At 59.3% G+C, this 12,941-nt stretch overlaps 1 protein-coding gene across 2 annotated transcripts in view; it reads left to right on the top strand.

The window, feature by feature from the left end:
• Positions 1-12,941, top strand: part of CAMK2A (calcium/calmodulin dependent protein kinase II alpha) — a gene marked incomplete at both ends in the record, with an annotated part of 29,745 nt that overhangs the window by 1,018 nt on the left and 15,786 nt on the right. For both annotated transcript variants that reach the window (XM_084268396.1, XM_084268395.1), the window contains 4 exons: positions 4,586-4,680; positions 8,363-8,422; positions 12,269-12,323; positions 12,671-12,736. In XM_084268396.1, coding sequence (XP_084124522.1) covers positions 4,586-4,680; positions 8,363-8,422; positions 12,269-12,323; positions 12,671-12,736 — 276 coding nt within the window. The remainder of the gene's footprint in view (positions 1-4,585; positions 4,681-8,362; positions 8,423-12,268; positions 12,324-12,670; positions 12,737-12,941) is intronic.

Genomic DNA, 12,941 nt, shown 5'->3' with positions numbered 1-12,941 from the left:
ACAGGCACTGGCTCCAGCCCTGCAGCATCGCCCAGGCGCAGGGCAGCCTGCACCGAGATGCGCGCCCACGCGCGTGGGTGTGCAAAGCGGGGGCGAGGGGGAAGGGAGAGAGAGGACAAAGATGGAGAAACAGAGAGGCTGACACGGGGGAGGACTTTGTGCCAGGCTGAACGCTGCGGATGCTCCCCAGCCAAACTGGGGGGGGAGCAGGTGGCTGCTCCGAAGTGCTGCTCCTCCGCAGAGCCTTGGTCCCAGGACATGCACATCCATCCCCTCGGGATGCTGGGGTGGCTGCGAGGGGCTGGTGGGGAGCAGTGGGTCAGGGAGCAGGTTCCTGTGGAGGGGACAATCCCAGCTGGTGTGGCGGGTGGCAGGGAGATGGGCACCCTTTGGGGTGCTGGTGGGGTTTGGGACTTGCTTTTTCCAGAGGTTTCTTGGCTTTTCTTGGCTCTGAGGCTCTGTGGTGGGAGCAGGGGGTGGGCAGGGGGTGGGCAGGAGAGGCAGTGGCTGCAGGGTGCCTGCAGGGAGGCTGCCGGGCCCTGGCTGGGCAGAGATGGCTGCAGGAAAGTGGAGGGGAGCTTGCAGGCCAGGAGCGATGGGGAGGAGCGGGAGGGCTCCCAGAGGTGTTCGGGGTGTGATGCTGTGCCGGGTGGGTGCCAACATGGAGGGCTGAGCACCCAGCCCCAGGGGCTGCCCTTGCTGCTCAGCACCACGGTGTAAAACCACCTCCACAGATGCATTTTAACACAGTCACAAATTAAGGAACAAAGCTGGAGCAGGGGCTCACCAGCCCTGCCCCAGCATCATACCCGGCCAGCCCGGCCCACCCAACCAGCTGGGGTGATGCTGGGGGGGGCACAGCTTGGCCGGTAGCTCAGGGCAGCATCCCCAGCTCTGAGCATCCCTCAGCTGTCTCCTCCACTCCAGGGGGGCAGGTACCACCCGAGAACTGAGGCGCGTTCCTGAGTTGGGGGCTTCACCAGGCTGGTCACAGCACCGTGGAGCTGGTCTGGGATTTTCCACCGGGATGGTTTCCAGCACATCCTGGCACATTCAAAAATCAGTGGTTTCCCATGGGGAGATTTCCACTTCATGGGCTTAGAGAGGGAAACCAGGACGAAGAGCCAGGCTTCTGCTGTGCTGCAGCAGCTGCTCGTGGTGGGAAGCGGCGTTCCTTCTCTAGAGGGATGCTCCCAGTGCCGTTGGGGTGGGGGTGTCCCAGCAGGGGCAAGGCATGGTGGGCAGCATGGCCATACCCCAGCCAGACCCTGAAGGGGAGCAATGTCCTTGCAGAAGGAGCAGAAGGGCTCCATCCTGAGTTTGCTGTCTCCAAGGCACTGGGACAGTCTGCTGGGCAGGACATAGGGTGTCCCCAGACCTGGCTAGCAGGAGGGGAGGTGCTGGGTGCCAGGCTGCTGTGCCTACCATGCTTCTTTGCCATATTTTTGGCTGTCACCCATCCTGACAGCCAGACAAGCCGGGGGTTTAAGATGCCACACACCTAATGGTAGCACCACAGTGGGGCTTCGGGGTGGGGGGTGGGGGCAGAACTGGGGTGGGGGTCTGCAAAGCCTGCCCTGGAGGGGTGCTGAGCCCTGGGATCATCCCTGCACCTCCCTGGTCCATCTGTCCCGAGCAGTGCAGACAGAGCTGGGGAAAACCCACTCCTGCTCTGACACCCCCCCACCCCCCCCACGCTTGCAGGAAGGGGATGGGGTGAGGGTGGGGGGCAGCGTGGGGGCTGGGGACAGGGAGAGGATCCTGCCCACGGCCCCTGGAGTAGGACAAACATGAAGTGCAGCTCCAGCGGCGCCTCCAAATCCGCCCCCGCGGCAGGTTCAGGGAGAGGCTGGAGACAATTACCGTGCCGAGCGGTACCACCAGCCCCCCCGTTCCCGGAGTGCAGGAGAAGGGGGGGGGCATTGAAAAGGGGGGAAAGAAATAATGAAATAATAATATGGAGGAACAAAAACTCCCCAGCCCACACTCTTCTCTCTAGAAAGGAGATAAAATGCCTCGGAGGAGGAGGAGGTGTTGAAGAGAGGGAGGGCGGCAGCAGCGCAGCCGGGCGCTGGCAGGGAAGGTGTGAAAGAGGGAGAAGCGGAGCATCCCGATGGCAGAGCCGCTGCTGGGGCTGGGCGGGGAAAGATGCAGGGACAAGGCATGGGGTGATGCCTGGCCTGGGGGACCCAGGGGCTGCAGGGCTGGGACCTGGCAGTGATGGGTCTGGGGGCTGCAGGGATAGGGCTGGCTGCTGGGCAGAGGGTTTGGTGTCACCCTGAGAAGGCAGCCGGGAGAACATGGGTGATAGACCTACCCAGTGCAAAACTGGGACGCGCTGTCTCATCTGGGATGAGCAGCTCATCTCCAAGGCAGACAGAGACGGGCCCCCCAGCTGCCCCTGGGGATGGGGTTGTCCCCATCCAAAGAGCCAGCGCTCTGGGGGAAGGACCCATGGCACTGCCTGTGGCTAAGGAACGGGTCACGTCTCCTTCCAAAAGGGGTTTCTTGCTCCCTGAGCTCCCTGCCTGGCACCCCCTGTTCTGCCTGCACTGCCCTGCGAGCCCCCGCTGCAGGGGGAGATGTGTTCAGGGGGGAGATACTGGATACGCACAGAACCAAGGGGGGGAAACCCCACATGGGGCTGGGATGCATAGGAGCATCCTGGCATGGGGAGCAGAGCCCAGCTGCTGTGAAACACTCGACCGGATCAAACACACAATATGAGGGGGTCTCAGCCAGTGCAGTCCCTCAGAAGGACCCAGCTGGGACTGGGAAGGGGCTATGGAGAGCGTGCTGTACCCCTGGGTGCCCTGCACTCGCATCCAGCGCTTCATGTCCCTGCCATGCAGTGGGGTCTTTCTGTTAAAAAGGTCCAGAGGAGCCAAAATCCAGGAATGCAGCCAGGGAATCCTGTCCCCAGGTGCTGCACCCTGCTTCCCATGGCTCCCCCTTCCCTGCTTCGGTTTAGCTGGAATAAATGGATGAGCGAGTGGCTGTGGGCAGTAGGACCAGTGGTGGCTGTGGTTCCCAGATCCGGGGGCTTTGGGATACCTTCATCCTTCCAAAGCCTCATTGGATCCTGCAGTGAAACACTGTGGCTGGGGTGGAAACCCCCAGTCAGGGTGGTGGGCATGGGGGGGGGATTCTCTGCTTGCCACACTCGTTCCTGCAGCCTTTCCTGGTGCTGCAAAAGCAGCACATGGCTTTAGGAAATAAAGAGGAAATCGGGGTGGCAGAGACCCACAGGAGCCCCCAGACCCTGGGCAGTGTTGGGGGGAGCAGCATCATGGGGTTGGTGACAGCTCTGGTGTCCCCCCACCCATGGCAAGCTGGATAGTTGTTATTTCCCTCCCCCCCCGGCCCCATTTGAAATTAATCCCCCCCCCCAGACTAGAGTCTTGTTAATAGCCAGGCTCTTCCAGCAGCCAGCATTAAATGGCAGGACTGGGAGGCTGGGGAAGCGCAGGGATGCTGCTCCCCCAGCTCCTGCCCGGCACGTGCCGCGAGCGATGCTCTGCGCGGCGGTGCTGGGCGCGTGGGCTGCGGGCTCCGCCGGGGCTCCAGCCCCATCCCTCCGCACCCCGCCGCTTGCATGTTCTCCTAAAGATCACATGCAAACCCAAATTGCCTGTCTCCACCCGCCCCCACCGGTAAAATCAATTACCCGCTGCCGCTCGCCAGCCTGCGGCCTTTTATTCCTCGGCAGGGAGCGGGAGTGGGGCGATGGGGAGCGGGGGGAAGGTGGGGCGGGGGGTGGGGTTGCTTTTGATAGTTGTTATTTTAGCCATTGGAAGGGTTTGGCAGGAAAGGGGACCTGGTACAAAGGTTGTGCGCAGCGGGGTTGGAACGTGTGTGTGTGTGTGTGTGTGTGTGTGTGCAGTGCCGCAGCTCCCAGCACCGTGCCAGCACGCTTTCAGAGCAAGGAGCTGGCAGGGCTCAGGGTACAGCATACAGGGGGATTTTGGAGGGTCCTGAGCACCCGTGCTCCTCTGCCTGCCCCAGGAGACCCCATCATGCTGGCTCATGCATGTGCGAGCTGTGGCATCATCAGCCCCGTCCTGCTCGGTGGTCCCTGCTCGCAGGATGCTCTGCGCTGTCCCTGCCTGGGTGACAGTTCTGTGGTTGGGGGAGGGAGGGGGGAGACCTTGCACCTCTCACCTGGTGCCCACAAACCACTTCTGCAAAGCGCTGATGTGACTGCAAGGTGTAGCAGACTAAAGCGGAGCAGCCAAGTGCTGCAGCCATCCTGGCATCCCTCCAGAGCCACAGCCTGGGTACCCCTCTGCCCCTCTCTCCCAGGGCACAGGTAGGGCAGAGCCTGGGGGGGAGTGAGGGGGAGCGGCACACGATGCCAGGGGAGCACCGAGGGGTGAATCCCGCATTCGTCTTCTGGTCTACCTGTGCCTGCCCCCATCATCCTCTGTGCATGGGTGTGGGGAAGCTCATAGAGAGCCCTCTAAGTCCCTTCCCCAGCCAGCACTCATCCCCATCCCCACCCCTGTCCCTGTTCCCGTGTGTGCTGAGCTGTGCCCTTGCCTGCACAAAGCTCCTCACCTCTCCCTCTGGCTTCTTGTCTTCCCAGGGGCGCCTTCTCCATTGTCCGAAGATGCGTGAAGGTGTTGGCAGGACAAGAGTACGCGGCCAAGATCATCAATACCAAGAAGCTGTCTGCTCGAGGTAGATGCTGGGGGCATTTCCAGGGAGGCGAGCGGTGTGCTGGGTTTGCAGGACAGGGAATTTGGCCCCGGGATGATGCCTTAGGTGCACGATGGGAGACCCCCTTTTCCCATCCTGTCTTTACACATTGAGCTTCTTGGATGAGGTGACTGTCCCGAGGAGACACCTTGGTGGCTGTTCACTGCATCCCATCCGATCACATGGGTGCACCTGCAGCTCAACTGTGTAGGACTCCATTTCTCCCCCCTGAGACCCCACTGACACCCAGCAAAACATGTCACAGAGAAATCATGGTGATGGTCAAACCGCTGCCTGCCTCGGGCACTGGGTAGCACGGTTATTTTGGGAGCATCCCCTCCGCAAGAGGGGCCCTGCTGACCCACTTATCCCCACTCTCAGGGGTTGTGGGGTTCCTTGCTTGCGTTATCCACACCAGTGAAGGTCTTTCAGATAGAGGATTGATTACATTTCAGCCTGGAGATGGGCCCTCACCCCTCGCTGCCATCTCATTACTCGCTCCGGCGGAGCACGCTGGCTGCTTTGGGCTGGAAGAGGCACTGGCAGGTCTGTCCTGGCTGCTCCCTGGGACAAGGCTGAGCTGCTCTGGCACCAGAAAGCTTCAGCCAGCTCTCACCCCATGGCAGAGACCCCTCTGCCCCATGGGATCTGCTAGAGGACCAGTGGTGAGGAGGATGGAGAGGATGGGATGTCCCCATCTCTGTCTCCTGGGTGCATTGGGAGCGTGGGATGGGTGCCAGGAGCGAGCACCCGACTGTGATGGTTTAACTAACTCCCTGTTTCCATCCCTGATGCCACTGCTCACCTCTGAAGGGAAAAACAAAACACAGAAAACAGTGATAACCCCCTGTCTGACCTCAAATTAAACCCATGTCCCTCCCACAGCACTGCCAGAAGCGGCACAGTACTGATGCTGAGCTCTCCCAGCTCTTTGGGGATGCAGACCGTCCCCTTCCTCTGAGGCCGAAGGCTTCCGGATATCAAGGCTGCTTGGAGGAGCAGACTGAGCTGCCTTTCCTCTGCTCCCTTCTGCCTCTGCTCACCTGCTCCATCAGTTTGCCCCTCTCCATCCATTTCTTATGAACCCACCCCCCATTTCTGCAGGGGTAGCATAGGGGGGTGGCCCTCCCCAGGCTGGGAGCAATCCCCAAAGGGACACATGCCCCCCGGGATGTGCCACATGCAAAGGGCCATGGCCCCTTCAGACATCCTGCCAGCTGCTGACATGGGGAGCCAGGAGGAGTTTTGGGAGAAACGGGTTTGGGTCCCGGCAGCAGCTGGATGTGTGGAGCAGGAGAGGGGATACGGCCATGGCTTGATGCTCCAAGCCGCACTTCACCGCTCTGCCATGCTGCATGGGTGGGAGGATGCACTGACCCATGGCAGCTGCCCCCCAAGCTGGGCAGGGTCCTACTGCCCAAGGAACATCCCTCAGTCCCCTTGTCCTTCTACCCCCACCCCTCTGCGCCGCTGCCCTGGCAGAGCCCCCCTGCCCATGTGCAAAGCCCCTGCGGGCAGCGTGCCAGAGTTCTGCACCATGGGGGGAAATCTGCCCGTATCCACACGATGCTTGGGGGGAAACACAGACCCAGAGACCCAGCGCTGGGCTGTGGCCCCACGCACACCCAGCCTGTCCCTGCTGTGCCTTCACGGTGGGGAAGCTCTGCCCAAGCTGAACCCATGCAGCCTCGGGAAGAGCAGACCCCCCCATGGGCAGAGGGTGGTTTTCAGGAGCTCTTGTCCTTGCATTTTGCAGCTGAGCCTGTGGCACCACTGGAGCCAGGGACCCCTCATCCCACCGATGTCCCCTTCCCCTTCGGAAGGATCCCGTGTTTTTCCCCCTTCAGACTCCTGGATCCATTTTCCCCTGGCTTTCCCTGGCCTCCCACCCCCTCCCTGTGCTGTCTGTGGTGGTGACAGATTGCGAGGGTACAAAGAGGGGGGGCAGCGGCTGGGGGTGCCGCATGGCATTGCTGCTGCCATGGCTCAGCCTGGGAGCCGGAGCCGAGCTAGGAGGCTCGTGATGGGGAAGGGATGGGGCAGCCTCCCACCCCCCACCAGTGGCCGTGCCAGAGGCTCGGCTGGCAGCAGCGTGCAGGCATGTGGTACTGGGACCTGCTCCATACTTGGGGTTCAAGTCCTTGTCCAGTGATCTCTGGCCTCTTCTAAGCATGCACAGGAGCTTTACTGCACAGCAGTAATGATGGGCTGCCCTTTGGGTTGTTTGGCCCCAGACTCCAGATGGGGAAACTGAGGCAGAGTGACCATTGGTGACTCACCTAAGACCACTGTTAGGCAGGAGCAGAAGAGGGGCCAGAAAACAGCTTTCTCCACTCCCCAGAGAAGCGTTTGCCCCACTGGTCACACTGTCCCTCCAGTCCATCCTTGTCCTCCACCCCACAATAGACTTGGATTGTGAAAAGCAACAGCTTAAACCCTGACCTCTCCCTGTCACTATGTTCCACAGCAGGGAGATTGTCCCTCATGGGGGGCAACGCCACAGGGAGCAGAACAAGCCCACCAAGGCTGTCCCTGCCTTCTGCTCACAGATACCAGCTCAGGATGCAAAACTCCCCCCATCCCCAAGGCAACTCACCGGTGATGAGCCCTGCGGTCGCTGGATGGGGGATACTGAGCCCTGGGGAAGGCTCCAGCCCCCGCAGGGAAGGAAGGGGCTGTGTCACCTTCATGTCTCAGTGGTCACAGGCACCCAGGTTTGTTGCCACACAGAGCGAGACGCTGGGGTGTGAACCTGCAAGGTAACAGTGACAGTGCTGAGAGACGAGCAGCCCTAATTATATCCTCACGGCTCCTGGGTTCCTGCTAACTTGAGATGCCTCCAGACAAGGCACCTCCACACAGGGCGGCTGGGTCAGGTGTGAGGAGGCAGAAAAGTGCAGAGACAAGGAAAAGGCAACGGAATTATTTGCAAATTAATCCTGGGCTCCCCCAACATGGAGGGGTTTTTGGTGCAGCTCACTTTTCTTTGCCCCTTGTGCACTGTCTCACATCCCTGGGCCTGGTGATGGACTTGGAAGGGACCCATCCTGCCTGTTTGGAAACAGGCACCAAGGCAAAGCCAGTTTACAGAGCCAGGGTTGAAGCAGAGCAAAGGCTCCATGTGAAAGAGCTGGGGATGGAAAGGGGGAGCAGGTATCCCTGTATCAGCTTGACATCTCTTGCTGGTTGGCTCCATCGTCAGCTGTTCAGACTGTGCCATGCAGGGCCAGAAATGTCCTTGCCAGTCGCTGTGCTTGGCTGAGTAGGAGAAAGCTGAGCGGGTGCTGCTGGCAGTGATTAGCCAGCTGGCTTTGGGGGTTTTGGGAGGTGATCAGGGCTTATTCAGCAAAAAGAAGGGAGAGGGATGGGTGAGGGACTATCCAAAGCCCAGGACAGCCCATGGCATTGGTGCCTGGGTTCTTGGCTGGGGGCTGCACCCATGATGGGCTACAGTCTGTCAGGTCCCGATGCTGAAAGTGCCCCCAAACCCACCACTGTTTAGTGGAAAAAAAAACCCAAGAAGAAAAGGATGAGTTTACTCCCTGTCAGCTGCTCTGTCCCCACCCAGGTTCTCTCTGGCAGTTCCTCTGGGAGAGCACAGCAGGAGCTGGGAACAGTTTATTCCCTGTACCAGACCCTCATTTAGGGCTGTTGCATCTTTCAGATCACCAGAAGCTGGAGCGAGAAGCCCGGATCTGCCGCCTCCTGAAGCACCCCAACATCGGTGAGTGTGCCCTGCTGCCCCCCACCAAGCGAGGAGCTGGGTAAACCTGCCCAGGCCCCGTGCCCAGCCCCACTGCCCGTGTGCCTTCCTGCACCCCAGGCAAAGCTGGGGGGTCCCCATCAGTAACTCAGCCCTGTCTGCAGCAGCACAGGCTGTTTGTGCTTCCCACACTCTCCAACCACCATCCCAGAGATGGAGAAGGTGCTTGGCACCAGCTTGCCCTGTTGATCCACAGACCCATCCTCCTCTTCCTCATGGGAGGCAGCATCTTCAACTGGGGCAAGAAAGACCTCCTCTGAGAGCGAGGTGGGGGGGGGTTGGACAGGTCCTACCTAACCCACTTGTCCATGGCTCCCTCAGGGAGAAGTGGGGCCCCAGTAGGCTCCAAGGGACTATTTTTACTCCTCTCCCCCACCCTTCCCTGGGTGCTGTGTTCCTCTGCATGCTCCAAAAAGCGGTTGCAGCTCGGAGCAGCAGCAGCAGCGCGGGGCGTGTAGGAGGAGCGATGGCGGGGGGGAAGCGGAGCCTTTCCCACCGACCGTCCATCTGAGAGTAGCCTCCTTCGGAAAAGCTGTTTCAGGAAAACTCCTGAGCCCCTGCAAAAGACAAAAATAGGCCAGAAGGAGAGAGGGAGGGAAGGGAGGGGAGAAAACTGCAGTAAAAAAAAAAAATAAATCCCAAACCTCAAGAGTGATGTTGATGCAGCCTGTCGGTCCCTGGGGATGGTCCGGCAGCGGGAGTGCAGTGCCTGGTGCCGTGGCTTTGGGATGAACCCCTTTTCACCTCCTGGCAGCCCAGGATGTGCCCACCTGGTGAGACCTGACTGCTTTTGGAAAAGCATTTAGGAGAAGGACAGGAGCTCTGCAGCCCTCACCGAGATCCCCCAGCCAGGAGCTGGGAGGTTTCTGCTTCGGCTGAGCCCTCTCGCTGCTCCCCGTGACCTGGATCTGTCCATCCCTCCATCCCTCCCCTGGAACCACTGCGGCAGATCCAGGGAGCTGGACCTGGGGCCACCAGCACCAGCCACGTGGTTCCTGCTCCATAAATATTTCCATTTGGAAAAGGCCTGTCAGCTTCCATCTGCCTCAGGCACACAGCTGCATGGGAGGTCTCCCCCGTTTTTCTGGGGTGCTGGACCCCACAGGATGCAGCCGTTGTCCTGCCCCCTGACCCTGCTCTGGTAGCAGCTCGGGGTCTGGGCTGGCAGCCTGGCATCCCCTGCTCATAGGAACAACCAGGGCCTTTCCTCAGTACCAAAATGTTCGTGGGGATTGCTGACACCTGAAGGGAATGTGCTGTAAAGTGTGTGAGCAGGAAGAAATACTAAAAATGAAGGAACCCCCCCCAGGACTTGCAGGATAGCAGCTGTGGCTATGCATCCACAGCATCCTGGGCCATGCAGCCACAGCTCCCCGGGCTCACAGCTTCATCCCACGTTTTCCCTGCTGCTGTCTTCCTCCCTCCCCATCACCTTGCCCATGGGGCTGATGAGGTCTCCAAGGGCAGAAACACCTCAGCCCCCACCTTGTACCTTCTCCCCCATCCCAGCACCACCCCTCATTGTTCAGCTGGTTTAGAGCAGCCTTTACCCCACAAGGCTGGAGGGGGTTAATGAGCTAACGAGCCCAATCTCAATGGTATTTATACCCAGGAGGCTCCTCTCCACCCCCTACACACTCTCTTCCTTCATCCCCCCATGGCTCCTGCTGCCTGGAGACTTGGGCTTGAAGCTTTCCCTGTGTGCAGCACAAGCTGGCTAATGGCCCACCCAGGAGCTGGAAGGAGCTGTGCCACTGCAGGCCAGCCCTAACGAGAGGAAGAGGAGTCACTGCTGCAGGGGTGTGGGGAAGGCTAGGCAGAAAAGCCCTCTCCATCCCTCCCTGGGAGAAGCCCCTGACTGCTGAGGGGCTTTGCTCACTGCTTCCTCGTTCCCTGAAGCAAAGTGGGGTCCTTCCATCTCCCTTGGGAATGTCATGCTGCAGCTGTGATCCCAGAGGAACCCCCCTGTGCTTTGCACCGTGCCTGGAGGAGAGGCTTCATGGAAAGCTGTGCATGGGTGGTGGAGAGCAGGTCCAGGACCCCGCAGCACATCCGTTGTACCAGGTGATGTGTTAGGGAGAGCTGTGGTTTCCCTTGCAGTGGTGTCTGGTTTTATTGGGACAACTTTGGCTACACCCAGTGCTCAAGTTTTGCCTCAGGGTGCCCATCATCTTCTGACTCTGTCCCAAAGCTGTGTCCTGCTCTGGCCTCAGCTCTCAGAACTGAGCTGGGGTGGTTTGGCCAGCACGGCTCCTTCTGACTATGGTCAGTAACAGATGCTTGTAGGATCAGGCTATATTTAGAGTGGCTGCTCCTTATTATATCTCTTTGGCTCCTGGCAGCCAGAAGTGTTGGGACTTCCCCAAGCAGGGGATGTATCCGGACCATCTGCTTATGGTTACGCTGGCCCTATCCATCCCGAACTCATTTAATCCCCCTTTGAACGCTTTGGCTTCTGCAGGATCCCAGACACAATGCCCCCAAGTCCCTCTCAGGAGAGATGAAATGGGAAGAAAATGTGTTTCTTCCAGAAGAGGAAGGCAGAAAAGCTGGGATTATGTGTCAGAGAGAAGCAGAGCTGATACGGGTGTCAGAACACAGAAGGTGTCTGTGGAGACCATCAGTGGGGAGGGAGAACTGGGAAAGAAGAGGAGGAAATTGTGTCAGTTGATGAGACCAAGAGGAAAGATGCTGTCTGGCTCAGCAGAGCTCCTCTGTTCCTTGTTCTTAGCAGAATCTGCCCACTGTATTTCGAGGGGATGGACCAGCAGAGCAGTGTTTGCTGGCCTGGGAGATAAGAGCCATGCAGCATCTGCGCTTGGTGCTGGGGCTTGTTATCTCCCCCAGCTCAGACTTGAGTCTGGAGGAAGTTTCTGTTCAGGGCTCAGCTGATTTAGCTCTGGTAAAACGGGTGAGGAGCAAAAAAATTCCCACAAAGTGATTCACCTGACTGTCTCCTTTTCCTCCCTGGTTTCCAAAGATCTCAAGGATGTTGAAAGTCATATGGGGTTGAAACCAAGTGAGCAGAGAGAGGAAGGGTTAAATATTTACAGCCTCAAGAAAATCAGGGCAAAATGTGATGTGGGGGTCAGAGGATGCTGGACCAGTCTTCATTTGTCTGTCCTACCTGTTTTGGAGCCAGTCCCCTCGCTTGCATCAGCCTGCTGAGCTGTGGGAAGGGGTCTGAGCCAGAATCACCAGAACCCAGCTGCAGGGTGGCTGGTTTGCTGTCCTTGGCAAGATGTGCCCGACTGATGAGGGTAGCTCTTGGTGTGAGGAGCCGGGGTGGTGATTCCTCATCCCGTGGTGATTCCTGGACATCCCCAACAGAGTTTGGGGCATACCTGACAGAGATCTCCTTCCCAAGGAGAAAAGGAAGGTCACGAGCAGAAAATAAGACAAGCCTCATTGGTGCTGGCAGCCCAGCGTCCTGGCTGAGCTCTCCCTGCACCCGGGCACCTCTCTTGATGGGGCTGGGGGCACCCATGCCTGCAGCCTGCCCAGCACCCAAGATAGCCCAGCAGCTGCACTGGACCTCGGCCAGGCACCAGCCTCGGGCAGTCCCTGATTTGGATCTGACCTTTGAGCCTTGCACCACTGCCCGAGGCTGGGGTCCTCTGTTGAGTGGAGACAGCACCCCCCCCCCCCCCCCCCCCCCACCCCGTCAGCCAGCAGCAAGAGGAGGAGGGAAGAAGAATAGCTGCACTTGGCCCTTCCCCTCCTGCTTATGCCCAAAGGGAAGCAAGGGCATTCTGGGGAGTGGGCTGGGTTCCAGACGTGCCCCATAACTCTCTGTCTCTGCCGCAGTGAGGCTCCATGACAGCATCTCTGAAGAGGGCCACCACTACCTGATATTTGACCTGTGAGTAATGCTTAAACGTGTCTCTTAATCCCCTGGCAGCTGCATGCTTCCACCCCAGGGGCGGGGGGAGGGCATGCCCTGCACCCCACAGCCCCCCCATCCTGAGTTTTCTCCCAACCTCCCCCTCACCAAAACCTTTCTTGGGCAGGGTTTAAACTACGCTTGGGTCCCCCGAGCTGGGCAGGGGGCAGATCCCTGCCCTGCACCCCCAGTTCCCCCCCACACCCCGTGCAGGATGCAGTGGCATTTCAGTGGGTTTGCCAGGGCTGAGTGTGCTGTAAATCAACCCGGGTCCCTTGTGTGCCACACTGACACGGCCGAGCGTGACATCCCCTGTTTTCTCACAGGGTCACCGGTGGGGAGCTGTTTGAGGACATTGTGGCCAGGGAGTACTACAGTGAGGCGGATGCCAGGTGAGCACAGACACACAGGCACTGGCAGAGGCAGCATTTGTCCCCTTTGCCCATGAACTGCTCCATCCCAGGGTCCAACGTGCCTGGCTTTCTGCAGCATAAGCTCCTTCCATGCTGGGAGGTGTTTCAGAGCTGCTCTGCAGCGCGTACTCATGAGCCAGATGTGTAGTGAGAAAAAGAAATAAGAAAAAAAGGGAAAAAGCTC

Source organism: Gallinula chloropus (genome assembly GCF_964237585.1).
Source record: "Gallinula chloropus genome assembly, chromosome: 10".
NCBI classification, from domain to species: Eukaryota; Metazoa; Chordata; class Aves; order Gruiformes; family Rallidae; genus Gallinula; species Gallinula chloropus.
Note: the sequence above shows the minus strand (reverse complement) of the source record. Positions and strands in the feature narration are given on the sequence as shown.